The sequence below is a fragment of the Thamnophis sirtalis genome, unplaced genomic scaffold (assembly GCF_051295495.1).
Source record: "Thamnophis sirtalis isolate CommonGarterSnake01/CBP01778 unplaced genomic scaffold, rThaSir2_p1.2 scaffold_7, whole genome shotgun sequence".
Classification (NCBI taxonomy): Eukaryota; Metazoa; Chordata; class Lepidosauria; order Squamata; family Natricidae; genus Thamnophis; species Thamnophis sirtalis.
The window spans coordinates 95,798,327-95,817,928 of NW_028261387.1; the positions used below are offsets into that span (position 1 = coordinate 95,798,327).

General features: G+C 48.7%; 1 protein-coding gene across 1 annotated transcript; it reads right to left on the reverse strand.

Annotated features, from left to right (window-relative positions):
• Positions 1–1,792: 1,792 nt before the first annotated feature.
• On the reverse strand, positions 1,793–17,057 carry CDK5RAP1 (CDK5RAP1 mitochondrial tRNA methylthiotransferase; the record flags this gene model as incomplete). Its single annotated transcript, XM_087720671.1, is given in 10 exon segments — positions 1,793–2,447; positions 3,203–3,343; positions 5,154–5,303; positions 6,427–6,557; positions 7,450–7,505; positions 10,144–10,241; positions 10,323–10,553; positions 11,861–11,981; positions 14,585–14,795; positions 16,957–17,057. Coding segments are annotated over 10 exon segments (1,402 nt in total), but the record flags the coding sequence as incomplete, so codon positions are not given.
• Between the last annotated feature and the right edge of the window lie 2,545 nt (positions 17,058–19,602).

A 19,602-nucleotide genomic window follows, 5' to 3' on the forward strand; every position in this document is an offset into this window, starting at 1 on the left:
CTTTCTTTCTTTCTTTCTTTCTCTGTGTGTTTCTTTTTTGTTTCTGTCTGTCTCTCTGTCTCTTTCACTTTCTTCTTCTTTTCTGTGTCTGTCTCCCTGTTTCTGTGACTCTGTTTCCTTCTTTTTTCTCTCTGTTTCTATCTGTCTGTTTCTCTCTCTCTCTTGCTGTCTCCAACTCTCTCTTTCTCTCTCTCAGTGCGTGCGTGTGTGTGTGTGACTGTGACCGCATGAAGAAGAGGGGCATGACCTCAACTGCAAGGAAGCAAACTGGCACCAAGTGCAGTTTACACAAGAGTGGTGCAAACACACCACCCAAGAGGTCTCCAGAACTGTGCGTGCCCCTTCATTCTGCACCACTCGCAGCTTCTGGATCCCCTTCAAGGGCAGCCCAACATACAGCACATTGCAGTAGTCCAACCCAGACATGACCAGGGCATGAACGACTGTCTTCCTTTCTCTGCAGATGCGAAGGTCAACCCGAAGGCTGAGTGAGATGCTCCAGGAAACCACCGGGGAGGTAAAAACACATAGAAAGGGAGCCTTGGGGTATCTTTGGAGCCAATGCGCTGATTCTATGCTCCCTCCCCTTGCTTGACAGTTGCATTTCCTTCCTGTAACTCCTGTGCTACGAGGGGCTTCTCTTTCACACACACCCCTCCCCAATTGCTTTTCTCTGCCCCAGAGGCCGCCCACCCTGGATGCCCGACTCCTGAGCATCGTCCAAGGGACGCCCTTCCCCAGGAGCCCGTCTGCGGAAGCCTCACGCCGCAAACATCCGGAGTGTCTTCCTCTCCCAGCTGTTCACGCTCTTTGCAAACCCACCTGGGAGACGATTATGCACCCCGGGGCGAAATAAACGCATGCATTAAAAACAAATGAATGAATTGCTTAAATGGGACGCCGTGATGGGTGAAAGCGCCTAACCCAGGGGGCCCCAAACGCCATTTCATTGGGGGCCACAGCAGGGTTGTGTTTGGCCTGGGAGGGAGGGGGGGGAGGATGGAGTGGGCGTGGCCAGGATGGGTGTGGCGAGCACTACGTCACCTGTGGGAGGGGGGGGGGCACTGTGGTGACCAAGTGCTCAGGCAGGACTTCCCTCAGAGCCCCCCTCCCTTTCATTATAAGCTTCCTTTTCTTCCTCTATTCCCTTCCCTCTCCATTCCCTTCCTTCCTTCTTTCCTTCCTCTATTTCCTTTCCTCTTCATTCTTTCTTCCTCCCCCTTTCCTTCCTTCCCTCTTCCTTCCCTTCCTTCTTTCCTTCCTCTATTTCCTTTCCTCTTCATTCTTTCTTCCTCCCCCTTTCCTTCCTTCCCTCTTCATTCCCTTCCTTCCTTCTTTCCTTCCTCTATTTCCTTTCCTCTTCATTCTTTCTTCCTCCCCCTTTCCTTCCTTCCCTCTCCATTCCCTTCCTTCCTTCTTTCCTTCCTCTATTTCCTTTCCTCTTCATTCTTTCTTCCTCCCCCTTTCCTTCCTTCCCTCTTCATTCCCTTCCTTCCTTCTTTCCTTCCTCTATTTCCTTTCCTCTTCATTCTTTCTTCCTCCCTTTGAGGGTCACAGGATCAACATACGGAGGGTTGGAAACCGACGGATTCACAAGCAGCGTCCTGGGGGGTCACGTGACCGTAACGATTTACGAGTTGTGTAAAAATTCCGAGCTCTGTTGCAGTCGTAAGTCGAGGACTCCCTGGGTCGTTCCTCCCAGTGCTGGAGGACAGGATGTGGCGTTAAATGGCAGCAAAAATCGAATAAGGAAATGGGTTTTTCGCAAAGATTGATTTATTTAGTCCGCTGCTCCCCATCCCAAACGCCGTGGATGAGTTCCAGCGGCTTCCACAACCACACCTCCCATCATCCTTGAAGAGCCAAAGGTTGGGCTGCCCAGCCTCGCTGGAGAGTTTTCCCCTGCTTGGGAGAGGAGAGCCCCCTGCCCCAAAGGGTCTCCACACAATGCACAACCTCCCAGATGTTGCGAGAGGAAGGTGGGCTGATTAAGCCCATCAGCTCTTCTCCCCAAAGTGTCTTGTTGTCCCTGAAGCCAACGGACGTAAGTCTGAGACGAAGGGGTGGGGGGAAGCGTCCGCTTGTGAACCATCCCTGGAAGAAAATGGGCAGGAACTCCCTTGCACGTCTGAATGCATCCTCTGACGGAGGAAAATATGGACTCCGGGTTCCCAAGGCTGTAGGTCCAGCCGCGCAGATCGTCCTTCAGGGCCTCTGCTTCGGATAACGACGGTTGGGGCGAACAGCCTCTCGCCAAGGGGCGCCAGGCCGGGTGCAGCCGCTGCTCACCGGTCCTTGGCTGCCCCTCGTTGTCTGGAGGGCGCCGAAAATCCTTCCCTTGCACCCGGGGATGCCCCACGGACGGCCTCTGCCGAGGATGAGCTGCCTCTGAGCGTGGTCGGGCAGAGGGGGATACCCTTCAGGGTCAGCGGGGAGGACGAGGAGATCTGGGAGGGGGAGGGAAGAAGGCGGAAGCGGTCAGCCACCAGGAGACGGGGAGTTCTAGTCCTGCCTTAGGCATGAAAGGCAGCTGGGTGACTTTGGGCCAATCACCAGGAGATGGAGAGTTCTAGTTTTGTCTTAGGCATGAAAGCTGTTTGGGAGACTTTGGGCCATTCACCAGGAGGCGGTGAGTTCTAGTTTTGTCTTAGGCATGAAAGGCAGCTGGGTGACTTTGTGCCAATGACCAGGAGATGGAGAGTTCTAGTTTTGCCTTAGGCATGAAAGGCAGCTGGGTGACTTTGGGCCAATCACCAGGAGACAGAGAGTTCTAGTCCCGCCTTAGGCATGAGAAGCAGCTGGGTGACTTTGTGCCAATGACCAGGAGATGGAGAGTTCTAGTTTTGCTTTAGGCATGAAAGCTGTTTGGGAGACTTTGGGCCATTCACCAGGAGGCGGTGAGTTCTAGTTTTGTCTTAGGCATGAAAGGCAGCTGGGTGACTTTGGGCCCACCACCAGGAGATGGAGAGTTCTAGTTTTGCCTTAGGCATGAAAGCCGGTTGGGAGACTTTGGGCCATTCACCAGGAGACAGGGAGTTCTAGTCCTGCCTTAGGCATGAAAGTCAGCTGGGTGACTTTGGGCCTACCACCAGGAGGCGGGGAATTCTAGTCCTGCCTTAGGCACGAAAGCTTGCAGGGTTTCCTGGGACCCCAGAGGGATTTCCTCGTGTGGCCGTGGCGGAGTAGTGGCCACGGGACTCACCTCCACCAGGACGTAATCTCCCGGTTGGGCTCGGACAGCTGACGGCCCCTCCGTCCCGTTCCTCATCTCCACGTCCGGAAAGATGACCTTGACGCCGCCGTCGTTCCTGCCCCACAGATCCAGAGGGGAGCGCTTGCTGGGCTGGGGGGGGGGGCGAAGAGATGGGGGGTCAGGGGGGGATGGAAACGGAGGTCAAGAGACCAGGCAGCCACAGCATGTTGGATGCTCCAGGGTGCATCCCACTGCACCCCACTGTTCCTGGGGCAGCCACTTGGGATTGGGGGGTGGGGGAGACAACTCACGATTGGGGGATTTTGTGCAGGGTCCATTTTGTTTTCTGAATGATAAAAGCTGAGATTTGGGAAGGTCCTGCCCCCCCTCCCCCCCCAATCAAAATCAAATTGAACAACTGGAAGCCTTGAGTCCTACCTGGAGATCTGTCTGTCTGTCTCTCTCTATCTGTCTGTCTGTCTGTCTGTCTAAAGAGAATGTTGGACATCTCTCTCTCTCTCCCTTTCTTTCTCATTCCCCCTTTCTCTCTCTCTTTCTCCCTCGTTCTCTTTTATTCTCTTTCTCATTCGTTCTCTTTCTCTCTTTTTCACTTTCTCTCTTTCTCTTTCTCTAATTTTTATTCTTTCTCTCCCTTTTTCATTCTCTATCATTCTCTATCATTCTCCCTATTTCATTCTATTTCCCTCTCTCTCTCTCTCTCTCTCTCTGTCTCCCTCTCATTCTCCCTCCCCCTTTCTCTCTTTCTCTTTCTCTCCCTCATTCTCTCTTTTATTCTCTCTCTCTTTTTCACTTACTTTCTCTCTCCCTCATTCTCTCTCTCCCTCATTCTATTTACTTCTCTCCTTCTCTCTCCCTGTTTCTCCATCTCTTTCTCTCTCTCCCTCCCTCCCTACATACCTATCTCTATCTCTAGAAAACGCTGGACAAGCATTTGTCAGGATGGTGTAAGGTTTCCTGCCTTCGGCTGCAGGGTGGACTAGAAGACCTTCAAGTCCCCTTCCGACCGTATCCTTATTCTCATCATCCCTATTCCTATTCCGTTTTATTATATTCTATTGCTATCCATCTCTCTCTTCCTCCCTCCCTACCTGTCTATCAGCTGTAGATATCCATCCATCCATCTTTCTTTTTCTTTTCCTAACCATCATCTCTATCACCTCTCTTCTCCTTCCTTCCTCCCTCTCTTCCCATCCATCATGTCAATCACCTCTCTCTCCTTCCTTCCTTCCTTCCTCCCTCCCTCCCTTTCTTCTCATCATCTCCAACCCCTTCCTCCCCCCCTCTCTCTCCCCCTACCTATCTACTGTATCTATCTATCCATCCATCCTTTTTCTTTTCCTTCCTTCCCATCATCTCTATCACCTCTTCTCCTTCCTTCCTTTTCTTCCCTCCCTCCCTTCCCATCCATCATGTCTATCACCTCTCCTTCCTTCCTTCTTTCCTTCCTTCCTTCCTCTCTCCCTCCCTCTCTTCCCATCCATCATCTCCAACCCCTCCCTCCCTCTCCCCTACTTATCTATCGGATCTATCGTATCTATCTACCCACCTATCTATCTATCCATCTATTCATCCATCCTTTTTCTTTTCCTTCCTTCCTTCCCATCATCTCTATTAACTCTTTCCTTCCTTTTCTTCCCTCCCCCCTTCCCATCCATCATGTCTATCACCTCTCTCTCCTTCCTTCCTTCTTTCTTTCCTTCCTCCCTCTCTTCCCATCCATCATCTCCAACCCCTCTCTCCCTCCCTCTCTCTCCCTCTCTCAAATTCCTGTGCCATTCCCTTCCCTCTCCCGAGTGACCCTGGAGGGGGCTCAGTGACCTCCAGGTGGGACCCCAGGCCTTCTCGTCTCCCCTCCTCACCTGCCCTGAAGCCCTGGGGACCCCCAGAAGCGTCGCCCCCTGACCAGCCAGAGCTGGCTAGCCCCAGGACCCCTACTCACCCCTTCCACCAGCACCACTTGTGTCTGGCCCACGGCTGCTGCGTGGAGGCGGGTGGCCTCTTCCCGGAAGACGGTGTTGAGCTCCTCCAGCCGACGGTTCTTCACTTCGGGAGGGACGTCGTCCAGCAGCCGGTGGAAGGCCCGCGTTTTCTGGGGAGCAGAGCGATGAAGAGCAGGAGGTCAGGACGAGTGAAGGCAGGAAGAGGTCAGGTTTCCCCCAAATGCCCTGATAGATTCATGAGCCTCGAGCCGAGTTTAGATAGATAGATAGATAGATAGATAGATAGATAGATAGATAGATAGATAGATAGATAGATAGATAGATAGATAGATAGATAGATAGGAAGGAAGGAAGGAAGGAAGGAAGGAAGGAAGGAAGGAAGGAAGGAAGGAAGATAGGAAGAAAGAAAGAACAATTCAGCTCACAGCTGCAACATGGGAACATCTAACAAAATGAAATTCAACATAGAGGAAAAATAAAGAACACTTAGGCAAGAAAAACCGAAGTACACATATAGACTGGGTGCAACCAGGCTTAATAGCAGGGACTCTGAGAGGGATTTTGGAGTCTTAGTGGACAACCAGCTAAATAGGAGCCAGCCGTGTGCAGCGCAGCCAAGAAAGCCAACACAATCCTCAGTTGCATTAACAGAGGGATTCAATCAAGATCAAGGGAGGTACTAAGACCACCCTATAAAGCCTTAGTAAGGCCACACCTAGAGTAGTGGATCCAATTTCAGTCACCACACTGTAAAAAGATGTTGAGACTCCAGAAAGAGTGCAGAGAAGAGCAACCAGGATGAGGAGGAGGCTCGAGGCTAAAACATACGAAGAACTGTTGCAGGAACTGGGCCTGGCTAGTCTAGTGAAGAGAAGGACCAGGGGAGACACGATAGAAATCTTCCAATATTGGAGGGGCTGCCACAGAGAGGAGGAAGGGGGTCAAGCTATTTTCCAAAGCCCCCGAAGGCCAGACAAGGAATCATGGATGGAAACTGACCAAGGAGAGATTCAACCTGGAAATAAGGAGGAATTTCCCGACAGTGAGGACAATCAACCGATGGAAGAGAAGTTGCCTTCAGAAGTTGTGGGAGCTTCATCCCTGGAGGCTTTCAAGAAGAGACTGGAATGGTTTCAGAAATGGTATAGGGTCTCCTGCTTGGGAGGGGGGTTGGACTAGATGACCTCCAAGGTCCTTTCCAACTCTGTTATTCTCTTAATGGGCACACCTGCCACAGATGCGAATCAGCCCCTGAGGTGCCCCAGGCCTCACCTGTCGCTGGCTGTAGGCGAAGATATAGGCGAAGTTGTAGCCGACCTCATGGAGGAGCGAGACCGTCTGCAGATGATCGGCCTCCGTCTCCCCACAGAATCCAACGATGAAGTCGCTGGTCAGTGTTGCCCCTGCAAAACAGGGATTCCATTTTCAGAGAGTCCTCGTTTAGCGACCATTTGGAGTTACGGCGAATCCCCCGCCCCCCAAAAGGTACTTTTAACCCCATTTCCAAGTTCACCCAACCGCATCTTTTAAGTTGGACTTAAAAGAAAAATGGCTGAGTTCATACATTACACCAGGCAACTGGGGAAATGTTTAGCTGAAGAAAATCTACCTGCTAAATGTCGGAAGTGTAATCAGATACCAGGTGGTTCATATGCTCCTATGTGGTGGAAATGCCCAAAGGCCAAAAAAATACTGGACTAAAACACATACTGTATTTTTCAGAGTATAAGACGCACCAAGATTTGGAAGAGGTTAATTTTTTAAAAAGGTTTTTGCATTCTGCGGGCCTCCCAAACCTTCTGCACGCCTCGTTTTTTGTGAAAAACAGGGGTACGCAGAGAGTTTGAGAGGCCTGTGCTCCGGGGGGGGGGGGGCAAAAACAAATAAAAAATGGCCCATTTTGCAATTGTTTTTGCCCTCCCCAGCCCCCAGGAGCACTTTGCAATCCTCCCAAACCCTCTGCACGTCCATTTTTGCGGGGTTTCAGGAGGGCAAATATATTCAGTGTATAAGACGCACCCAGATTATCACCCTTTTTTTCGGGGGGAGGGGTGCGTCTTATACTCCGAACAATACAGTACTAGGTTAGAAAAAATGACAAAAGCAACATGATATGTTTATTAAGATTATTAGTACGATTATCGTTGTATCTCTACTTAAGCTGCAGACAACACGCTGTTCAGATAGATATGGAATTTTCTATGTTTTAAACAAAAAAATGTATCAATAAAACATACATTCAAATAACGTAATTTGAGTCTGGAAGCCATCGGAAAGCATAAATGAGACATTCACCTGGTAAATAATCACGGAGACGGTATACAAGCTCCAGGTATGATTCCCGGGTGTACCTGGAAGGATGAGAATGTGGATGTCAGGCCCGAAACCAAGAGTGACACAGGGATTCTTTCAAACTGTGTTCTCTACCTGCAGACAGAATCTTGCCAGGCTGAAGACTCTTCGCTCTGCATATAAACTCTGGGAACTGTTGAGGAGGGACTGTCTTCCTCCTCTTTCTCTCACACACAGACTGCTATCTCTTGCTCCTCTGCAATGCCCCCCCTCCCTCTTAGGATGCCACCTCCTAACCATATTCCATCACATCATGTGTAGACTCCCTCCCCTGGGGACTTCAACTCCCAGAATTCCTCAGTCGCCCTGTCTCAGGCCCCCAAACCAAGAGGGACACGTGGTGATTCTTCCAAGCTGAGTGTTGTTTCACATCTACAGACAGAATCTTGCCAGACTGAAGACTCTACTAGAGCCGAGGTGGCGCAGTGGTTAGGGTGCAGTACTGCAGGCCACTTCAGCTGACTGCTATCTGCAGTTCGGCGGTTCTAATCTCACCGGCTCAGGGTTGACTCAGCCTTCCGTCCTTCCGAGGTGGGTGAAATGAGGACCCGGATTGTTGTTGGGGGCAATATGCTGACTCTGTAAACGGCTTAGAGGGGGCTGAAAGCCCTATGAAGCGGTATATAAGTCTATTGCTATTGCTATTGCTACTATCTGAATCCACAATATACTCTGGGAATTATTAGGGAGAGGCTGTCTTCACTCTCTCTCTCACACACACACACATAACATCTGGCCTGAGTTGCCTCTTCTTCCTCTGGAAACTGACTTCTCCCTCCTGGGAGATCCGTTTCCTCACCACATCCTATCCAGGGGGCAAAATTAGGCAGCCTCAAATCCTCTCCAAACACATAGATCCACGTGCTGAAGTGGGATAGGTCCCACTTCATGGGGAACCAATGGCACACGTGCCACGCGGAGCCATATTTGATGGCACACCAGCTGTCAGCTCCGGCACGCATGTGCGCGACGGCCACCTGATTTTCAGCCTTCCAGAGAGCTGGGGGAGGCTGGGGAGGGCAAAAACCACCAACAGGCCAACTGGAAGTTCGGAAAAAACCCGTTTCTGGCTTCCGGAGGGCCTCCATGGGGCCCGGGGGGGGGGCCGTTTTCACCCTCCCCAGGCTTTAGGAAAGGCTCCGGAGCCTTTGGTGGGGTTGCATGCACATGCACACGGGCGGGCGGGGGATTGAGTGGGCACATGTGCCTGCGCGATAGCACACGTGCGCAATTTTGGCACGCCGTAAGAAAAAGGTTGGCCGCCACTGGGAATGGGTGTTCTGCTTTGCACTGCAAACCAGAATCTACGTCAACTGGTGGAATCCATTGTTGGAATGTATTTTTTTAAAATTTTATTTTATCAATTTCATATATACATTCACAATTATATGATCTCATAACTGTTATTAATAATATGTATTTATAACAATTTTTCCCCTACAGTTGACAATATACTTGAAGATTGCTTTCTTACCATCCCATAGATCCATCTTATCTTACAACGGTCCTACTTCTTCTTCCCTCCCTCCCTCTTTCCTTCCCTCGTTTCTTCTCTCCTTCCTTCCCTCCTTCCTTCCCTCCCTCCTTTCTTCTCCTTTCCTCCTTCCTTTCCCCCTTCCTTCTCTCCTACATTCCCTCCTTCCTTCCCTCCTTTCTTCTCTCCTTCCTTCCCTCCTTGCTTCCCTCCCTCCTTCCTACCCCCTTTTTTCTCTTTCTTCTCTCCTTCCTTCCTTCCTTCCTCCTTTCCCTTCTCTCCTTTCTATGCAACAACTACAGCAACCTTTGGCCAGTAGATGGCGGTATTTACATGTCTGGATCCATGGTATGTACCCTGGTCCAGTGGTCGGCAACAAGCGGCTCTTTGGCCCCTCTCCTGCGGCTCCCTGCTGAACCCGATTGCACAATCTGCTCTCCGCCCCGAGAAGGCACGAGCCTCTCGCCTGCTTTTGCCATTCAGCGTCCTTCGCAGGCAACTCAGTGTCGGGAAGAGCTCCAGCCCTTTTCTCGCGCTCCAATTTCCAATTTTTCCAATTTTAATAAATTTGTATGCCGCCCAATCCTGAAGGACTCCCGGTGGCTTACATAAAAAGTTTAAAAAGTATTTAAAAAGTTTAAAATACAAGACGGAAACGAATTAAAAGGTCACAACATGCACTCGATCTTAATGGGGCTGAAGGGCAATCAAGATCAACAGCCCCAGGCCTGCCTCCTGAAGGCTCCGGAGGGCTAAAACCGGCCCTATGAGCAAACCAGAAGTCCGTCCCCGAACTTCCGGTTTGCCGGTAGGGCTGGTTTTTTTGCACTCTGGAGGGTTCAGGGAAGCTCCTGAAGTCTCCGGAAGGCAAAAAATGGCCTCAAAAGAAGGCCGAAATCAGCTGGCCAGCGCATGTAACGCCTCGCGTGCCCGGACAAATGGCACGCGTGCCACAGGTTCGCCATCACGGTTCTAGTGTTTCCTGTTACTGTTATATAGTTGAGCAGTAAAGCACATGGTGACTGTGCTCTTTGCTCTGATCCGAATTTCCTCAACGTTTTAGCGGAATGGGCTGCTGAAAGGAGGGTATCACATCGCTACAGGTTTTCAAGGTGCATAACGGCCCCTGCAGACACTCACGTACACACAAACACACATCTCACCCCCTCTTCATGGCCTCCAGGACACGGGAGCTGCCGCTTTGGGCGGGAAGATGCACCTGTTTGCAGATATTGTGTCTTTCCCGCATGACCTCGAAGACCTGCGAAAGGCAAAGAGGTTGTCATCGGCACCCGGCTGCTGTCTGTCGGCGAGGAGGAGATAAGCGGGGGGCCCAACCCACCTCATCCGGGAAGTCTTTGGGGTGCGGAGAAGTGAAGCGGATCCTCATCTCTGGGTCCACGGCCGCCACTCGGTCCAGAAGCTCTGCAAAACGCAGCCCCCCTTTTTTGGCTTTGTAGACGGTCCGGAATCCTTGTCTGAGCTCAGGGGATGCCAAGGAGAGGAATTGGACCTCGGAGGTGTCCCGGTAACTGTTGACGTTCTGGCCCAAAAGGGTCACTTCCTTCACACCCTACGGGGAGAGAAGAGATGGGGAGATGCTTGTCCATTGCTTCCTGTTTATGACCACTGCTGTGTCCCAAGTTCAATGGGGAAGACAGATTCACTGCCCGCTTACCAATTGCAGTGATTCACTTAACAACTGCGGCAAGAAAGGTTGCAAAAGGGGAGCAAAACCACTTAACAAATGTCTCACTGAACAACGGAAATGTTGGGCTCATTTGTGACCATTGAGTACTACCTGGACTGCAGGCTAAGCCACTGCTCACTGCCAGCAGTTTGATTCTCACCAGCTCAAAGTTGACTCAACCTTCCCTCCTTCCGAGGTCAGTAAAATGAGGACCCAGATTGTTGGGGGCAAGAGGCTCTGTCTGTCTGTCTATCATCTCTCTCTCTCTCTCTCTTTTATGCTATCTCTCTATCTATTTCTATATCTATATCTGTCTGTCTATGAAGTTTATCTGTCTGTCTATCTATCATCTGTCTATCATCTGAGTCTGTCTTTCTGTCTGTCTGTCTCTCTCTTTTATGCTCTCTCTATTTCTATATCTATATCTGTCTGTCTATGCAGTCTATCTATCATCTATCTATCTATCTTCTATCTATCATCTATCTGTCTCTCTCTCTTTTATGCTCTCTCTATTTCTATATCTATATCTGTCTGTCTGTCTATGCAGTCTGTCTATCTATCTTCTATCTATCATCTATCTGTCTCTCTCTCTTTTATGCTACCTATCTCTATCTATTTCTATATCTGTATCACTCTGTCTTTCTATGAAGTTTATCTGTCTGTCTGTCATCTGTCTATCTATCATCTATCTATGAGTCTGTCTGTCTGTCTGTCTGTCTGTCTATCTATCTATCTATCTATCATCTATCTATCTATCTATCTATCTATCTATCATCTATCTATCTATCTATCTATCTATCTATCTATCTATCTATCTATCTATCTATCTATCTATCTATCTATCTATCTATCTATTTTATCTATCTATCTATCATCTCCCTACCTACCTACCCATCATCTGTATCACCTGCCTGCCTGCGAACTCAGAGACCTGAAGTCCACCCATTTGAAAGCATAGCCGGCTGGAGAATTCTGGGAGTTGAAGTCCACAAGCCTTAAAGTTTCAAGGTTGGACACCCCTGGTATATGGTCTCCTGCTTGAGCAGGGGGGGTTGGACTAGAAGACCTCCAAGGTCCCTTCCAACTCTTCTGTTCCTCTATTCTGGATTCCCCCATCGCCCAGAAGGGGCTGAGAGGAACCTCTCCCCACCTTGGGCCAGACTCATCAGGCCTGGTCAAAGGCCTCTTACCTGGTCTGAGAGCATCTGTACCTCCTGGAGAATGGAGGCCAAGGGCCGGCTCCGTTCCCGCCCACGCGTGAAGGGGACGATGCAGTAGCTACACATGTTGTCACAGCCACGCATGATGGACCTGGGGAGAGAGAAAGCAATTCCCAGAGAGCATGAATGGCTTTTTCAAGAGGCAACTGGACTTTCTGGGTCTTTTTTCTGAAGCCGTTTCGCTTCTCATCCAAGAAGCTTCTTCAACTCTGACTGGATTTGGAGGGGGGGCAGGGAGAGATGGAAGGATTTATATGCAGCTGTCTGCAAAGGACGCAGACTCATCTCCCAACACAGCCTGTGACTGTGCTCAACGGTGAAGGGACTCGGGTTAGAAAACATCCTGCAGCAAGCACAGCTTCGCCACCACAGGTCATTTCAGCAGTTCCAAGAAGGCCCCACCCCCATTTGCACCACTCAGGTGACCCTGAGGACAGAGATAAACCTCCAGGTGGCCTCAACGTCCCTCTCAAAGGATGCAAACGACCAGCTTTGTCTGCAAGGAGCATCAATCCTTCCCTTCACCCTCCAGTCAGAGCTGAAGAAGCTTCTTGGATGAGAAGCAAAATGTCTTTGAGGGGGGGGGGGAAACTCCAAGAAACTCCAGCTGTCTTTTGGAAAACCACCTCTGGAACAACCATGGCCCGGACGATGGAGAATCTCCATAGACAAGATGCAGAACTGCAGAATTTATTTGGTTTTTTTGCAAAAGGAGATCAGCACCAGGCATGCTAGACCTTATCAGGAGCACAAATGGAACTATTAAAGCATTTTTATTCCAGTAATACTCTCTCTCATATCTCTTTCTATCTACATCTAACTATCTAGCTCTATTTATCATTATTTAGCTGTCTAGCTATCTGGCGAGCTTCATCCATTTAGCTATCAACTCTATCAACGTAATCTCATCTAATCTATGTATGTCAATCTATCATAGCTAACTCTCTGGTTATCATGTATCATATCTATCTATCTATCCATCCATCCATCCATCCATCCATCCATCCATCCATCCATCCATCCATCCATTCCTAATCTAATCTATGTATGTCAATCTATCACAGCTAGCTCTCTGGTTATCATGTATCTATCATATCTATCTATCTATCTATCCATCCATCCATCCCTAATCTAATCTATGTATGTCAATCTTAGCTAGCTCTCTGGTTATCATGTATCTATCATATCTACCTATCTACCTATCTACCTATCTACCTACCTACCTATCCATCCATCCATCCATCCATCCATCCATCCATCCATCCATCCATCCATCCCTAATCTAATCTATGTATGTCAATCTATCATAGCTAGCTCTCTGGTTATCATGTATATCTATCTATCTATCTATCTATCTATCTATCTATCTATCTATCTATCTATCTATCTATCTATCTATCCCTCCCTCCCTCCCTCCCTAATCTAATCTATGTATGTCAATCTATCATAGCTAACTCTCTGGTTATCATATCTATCTATCTATCTATCTATCTATCTATCTATCTATCTATCTATCTATCTATCTATCTATCTATCTATCCCTCCCTCCCTCCCTCCCTCCCTCCATCCCTAATCTAATCTATGTATGTCAATCTATCATAGCTAACTCTCTGGTTATCATATCTATTATCATCTATCCATCCATCCATCCATCCATCCATCCATCCCTAATCTAATTATGTATGTCAATCTGTCATAGCTAGCTCTCTGGTTATCATGTATCTATCTCTATCTATCTATCTATCTATCTATCTATCTATCTATCTATCTATCTATCTATCTATCTATCCTCCCTCCCTCCCTCCCTCCCTCCCTCCCTCCATCCCTAATCTAATCTATGTATGTCAATCTATCATAGCTAACTCTCTGGTTATCATATCTATTATCATCTATCCATCCATCCATCCATCCATCCATCCATCCATCCATCCATCCATCCCTAATCTAATTATGTATGTCAATCTGTCATAGCTAGCTCTCTGGTTATCATGTATCTATCATTATCTATCTATCTATCTATCTATCTATCTATCTATCTATCTATCTATCTATCTATCTATCTATCCCTCCCTCCCTCCCTCCCTCCCTCCCTCCCTCCCTCCTCCCTCTCTCCTTAATCTAATCTAGCTATGTCAATCTATCATAGCTAGTTACCTAGTTATCATCTATCTACCGTGTTTCCCCAAAAATAAGACAGGGTCTTATTTTCTTTTGACCCCCAAAATAAGCGCTTGGCCTTATTTTTGGGGGGGTGGGGGGGTCTTACTATTTTTGAAGTGCAGGAGTCAGCGAGCGTGGTCACCTCAGGGCTGCTGCTGCGTTGCAATATTTTCAGGGGAGGGCTTATTTTAGCCCATGCGCTCAAAAGCCCAATTAGGCTTATAATCCGGGGAGGTCTTATTTTTCAGGGAAACAGGGTACTTATCACCTTTCTAGCCGTCTCTCCAAGGGAAATAGATGGGCAGCTTAAAAATATGAACTATACATGAGTCAATCGATTAATCAATCAATCAGTGTTCACCTAACCCTCACCCAGAGCCCTTCCCCCAAGGAAGATGGGTGGTGGTTAGGAAACATGAACTATGTATATATTGATCAATGAACCAACCAATCGATCAATCAATCCCGGACATTTTCCACCTTCCTGGCTCCCAGGTTGGGTCAAAGCAGCAAAAAAAACAGGTTCCCCCTTACACGAAGGCTGTGGTGGCGCCAGGGCTGAGGTGGACAGGCAGAATGTCTGCGTAGGTCTCGTCCAGAGAGAGCAGGACGTTGGCTGCCTGCTGGCCGGATTCCGCCACCGCCAAGAGCCGGGGCAGGTCCCGGTAAGCGTCTGGGCCGGCTACAATGTCGACCAATTTCTCCTCGTCCAAAATCTTCTCCTTCAGCCGCTCGGCCATGCAGCCTGCAAGGAGAGGCAGAAGGGTGAGCCGAAGAGAAGGACACGAAACCTTCATCCGAAGACGCCACGCGATTTCTCCTCCCAGCCACAGATTTTACAGGTTCATTTTTTTTTTAATAAAAATAGTTTCCATGAAACATTTTTACCTTTTAAAAACAAAAAAAGAGAGACACAACAAAGAAAAAAAAAACGAGATAAACTTAACCATATAAAATACCGTATTTTTTTGGAGTATAAGACGCACCTTTTTTCCTCAAAAAAGAGGCTGAAAATCTGGGTGCATCTTATACACAGAATACAGCATTTTTTTGCCTCCCGAAACCACGCCCCTTTCACCAAAATGGCCATGCATAGCCTTAGGGAGGCCTTCAGAGAGCTCCTGGGGGCTGGGGAGGGCAGAAATGAGCAATAAATGAGCCATTCCCCCCCCCGCCCCCAGAAGCTCTCTGAAAGCCTCCTATGCATGCAATTTTTTTGACAAAAAACGGGCCTGTTTTTGCAAAAAATGGGCCAATTTTTGTTTGTCCCCCCCCCTTAGCACTCTGCAAGCCCCACCCCCAAAGCTATTCATGCTTTAAAAAAAAAACGGGCCAGTTTTCACAAAAAACGGGCCGTTTGGGGAGGTTTGCAGAGTGCAAAAACTTTTTTTTTCCTTTTGGAAAGCTCTTTAACTAATTGAAGAGAATTAGATTGATCAAGTGCTGTGCCAGCAGAAACACCTACCTGTCTACTGTATTTCTCTCTCTCTCAATATTTCTCTCTCTCTCTATCCCTTTACCTACCTACCTACACACACACTCACTCTCTCTACCTAGCTACTGTATTTCTCTCTCTCTCTTTCTCTCTCTCTCTATCCCTCACCCAGCTGGCTTTCATGGGCTAAAGCAGAACTAGAACTCACCGTCTCCTGATGATTGGCCTAAAATCCAGCCAGCTGGGAACTAGAGCTCACTGCCTCCTAGCAATTGGCCCAAAGTCACCTAGCCAGCTTTCATGGCTGGGGCAGGGCTAGAACTCCCGGTCACCCAGTTCTTATAGCCTGGTGCCTTCACCACTGACCTGGGATATCGAGGTGAGGCCCCTTCTAACTATGGGCAGCTCCAGCTTTCGAAAGACTTGGCCTAACCACCCATCCCAGTCCTAAGTTCCCAACCCAGAGGAGAAAACAACCTCCCCAAAAATGGGAAATTCACCTACCTGATTTCCAGATAGCAATAGCAATAGCAGTTAGACTTATATACCGCTTCATAGGGCTTTCAGCCCCCTCTAAGCGGTTTACAGAGTCAGCATATCGCCCCCAACAACAATCCGGGTCCTCATTTCACCCACTTCGGAAGGATGGAAGGCTGAGTCGAGATGACACAGTGGTTAAATGCAGCACTGCAGGCTACTTCAGCTGACTGCAGTTCAGCAGTTCGGCTGTTCAAATCTCACCGGCTCAGGGTTGACTCAGCCTTCCATCCTTCCGAGGTGGGTAAAATGAGGACCCGGATTGTTGTTGGGGGCGATATGCTGACTCTGGTAAACCGCTTAGAGAGGGCTGAAAGCCCTATGAAGCGGTATATAAGTCTAACTGCTATTGCTATTGTGTGTGTAGTGGAAGTGTTGGGGTGAAGAGAGAGGGAGAGAAAGAGAAAGAGAGAGAAAGTCACAGGAAGGCTGAAAGAAAGAAGAAAAGGAAGGAAGGGAGGAGGGAAGGAGGAAATGAGAAGGGAATGAGAAAGGAATAAGAGGAAGGGAGGAAGAGAGCCAAGGTGGCACAGTGGTTAAATGCAGTACTGCAGGCTACTTCAGCTGACTGCAGTTCTGCAGTTCGGCGGTTCAAATCTCACCGGCTCAGGGTTGACTCAGCCTTCCATCCTTCCGAGGTGGGGGAAATGAGGACCTGGATGGTTGTTGGGGGCGATATGCTGACTCTGTAAACTGCTTAGAGAGGGCTGAAAGCCCTATGAAGCGGTATATAAGTCTAACTCCTATTGCTATTGCTATTGAGTCAACCCTGAGCCGGTGAGATTTGAACAGCCGAACTGCAGAACTGCAGTCAGCTGAAGTAGACTGCAGTGCTGCATTTAACCACTGTGCCACCTCGGCTCCATGCTCCCACTCCAAGCACCCAGGTGGTCTCCCTTCCCGTAAGACCCTTTGCTATGAGCCTTCCTATTACCTAAGATCCCGATCTGCAGAGACCTCCGCGAACGATGCCGTTTCGTCTTCAGAGTTTTGAACACGCGCAGCCGATTCCAGACCGTCTGCTCGGCCTTCTCCCTGCCAAGCAACGAAACACGGATGAAACTTTGACCAGGCCTGAAGAGTCACTCAAAACTCTGCTCGAGGTAGAAGAAGAGGCCCTGTGTGCTTCCCAGCCCCTTCTGGGAAGTGGGGAATCCAGAACAGAAGAATTGGAAGGGACCTTGGAGGTCTTCTAGTCCACTCCTGTTTAAGTAGGAAACCCCAAGTACCATTTCAGATAAATGGCTGTCCAGTCTCTTTTTAAAAACTTCCAGTGATGGAGCATTCACAACTTCTAGAGGCAACTTCTCTTCCACTGGTTTATTGTCCTCACTGTTAGGAAATTCCTCCTTGATTTTCAGTTTGATTTCTCTTTAATAGGTTTCCATCCCTTACTTCTTGTCCTGCCTTCAGGTGCTTTGGAGAATAGGTTGAAACCCCCCCCCCCATCTCTTCTTTGGCGCAACTCCTCAAATGTTGAAAGGCTGCTATCCTTTTCAATAGATAGAATAGAATAAGAGACTTGGAAGGGACCTTGGAGATCTTCTAGTCCAACCCCCTGCCTAGGCAGGAAACCCCATACCATTTCAGACAAATGGCTATCCAACATCTTCTTAAAGACTTCCAGTGTTGCAGCATTCACAACTTCTGGAGGCAACTTCTGTTCCACTGATTAATTGTTCTCACTGTCAGGAAATTTCTCCTCAGTTCTAAGTTGCGTCTCTCCTTGATTTAGTTCCCACCCATTGCTTCTTGTTCCACCCTCAGGTGCCTTGGAGAATAGCTTGACCCCCTTTTCTTGTGGCAACCCCTGAGATATTGGAAGACTTCCATCATGTCTCCCCTAGTCCTTCTTTTCATTCAACTAGACATACTCAATTCCTGCAACCGTTCTTCATATGTTTTTAGCCTCCGGTCCCCTCATCATCTTTGATGGTAAAGTCCATGTTCTAAAAGGGTCACAGCTCAGGGGCGCCTGGGGTTTCTTCCCCCCTTTCAGAGACCCCCCCCCAAAGACAGGCCCACAGGAAGGCGTCAACCATCTAAACCAAATCACAAGGTTGTGTGGATAAGGATCCATAAACCAATTAAGGCTGTAACCTTTTCATAAGGGCAAATGAATTTTTGATTCATGGGTCCCGTCCATGCAACTCACACAGGGGGTTGTGACTGAACTGATTTTTCCATTTGGGGGGGGGGGGATTCCAACCCATCACACACACACACCCTCCCCAAAGGAGCTGTTTGCATAAAAATCAGAATCAGAAAGAAACAAGTAGCGACCAAAACTGGATGCAAATATTCCAAGTGTGGCCTTCCCAAGGCCTTGTAAAGTGGTATTAAGACATCACGTGATCTTGATTCTCTCCCTCTGTTTATGCAGCCTAGAACTGTGTTGGCTTTTTTGGCAACTGCTGCACACGGCTGGCTCCTATTTAAGTGGTTCTCCACTAGTAAATGGTGCTGCACATTGCAGTTATTTCCAAATCCAAACAAATCAGCAAACTCTCTTACCTGATGGAACATGTGACAAGCAAAACCACGTCAGCCTGAAACAGAGGAGGGAGGGGGGAGAAAGAGCTGGAATTATTAAACCGGAACAGGGGGAGGAAGAAACATTTCTTCCTTCTGTGGGATCAAACCTTCCTTATCTATAGAGAGAGAGAAGACTTAAAAAGCTCAATTTGAGCAGAAAAAATGCAGCCTCCGGCATTCAGGCTTCACTCAGAAAAAGGGAGGCAGAATCTGCTGCTCCAAAAGCTTCAATTTTATTGACACAACATTAATAACCATTAATGCAGGGGGGCCAAACCTGGGAACTTTAAGACTTGTGGCTGGGGAATTCTGGAATTGAAGTCCACAAGTCTTAAAAGTTCCCACGTTTGGACACTCCTACGTTAATTGAATTTGGGTCAGCGTGGAAGAGACAGGACTGTTGTGTCACAAGACACAATGTGACTGTCGGGATGTTGGACCGAAGAGTGGGGGGTAGTTGGTGCTGAGTTTGGTTGGGTTTTTTTTGCAGACGTTTCATTACCAAACTTAGGAACATCATCAATGCTAGAAGGGAGTGGGGAGGAAGAGGACTGAGGGGTCCCTGGGGCTCTCTGAGCTTAAGTTGTTTTCTTGCAAATGTTTCATTAGCCAACCAGGGAATGTGATCAGTGCTCAGAGGAGGAGGAGGAGGAGGAGGAGGAGGAGGAGGAGGGGGAGGAGGAGGAGGAGGAGGAGGAGGAGGAGGAGAAGAAGAAGAAGAATATAGCAATAGCAGTTAGACTTATATACCGCTTCATAGGGCTTTCAGCCCTCTCTAAGCGGTTTACAGAGTCAGCATATCGCCCCCAACAACAATCCGGGTCCTCATTTTACCCACCTCGGAAGGATGGAAGGCTGAGTCAACCCTGAGCCGGTGAGATTTGAACAGCCGAACTGCTGAACTGCAGTCAGCTGAAGTAGCCTGCAGTGCTGCACTCTAACCACTGCGCCACCTTGGCTCAGTGAAGAAGCAGGAGGAGGAGGAGAAAGAGAAGCAGGAGGAGGAGGAGGGAGAGGAGGGGAAGAGGAAGAGAAGCAGGAGGAG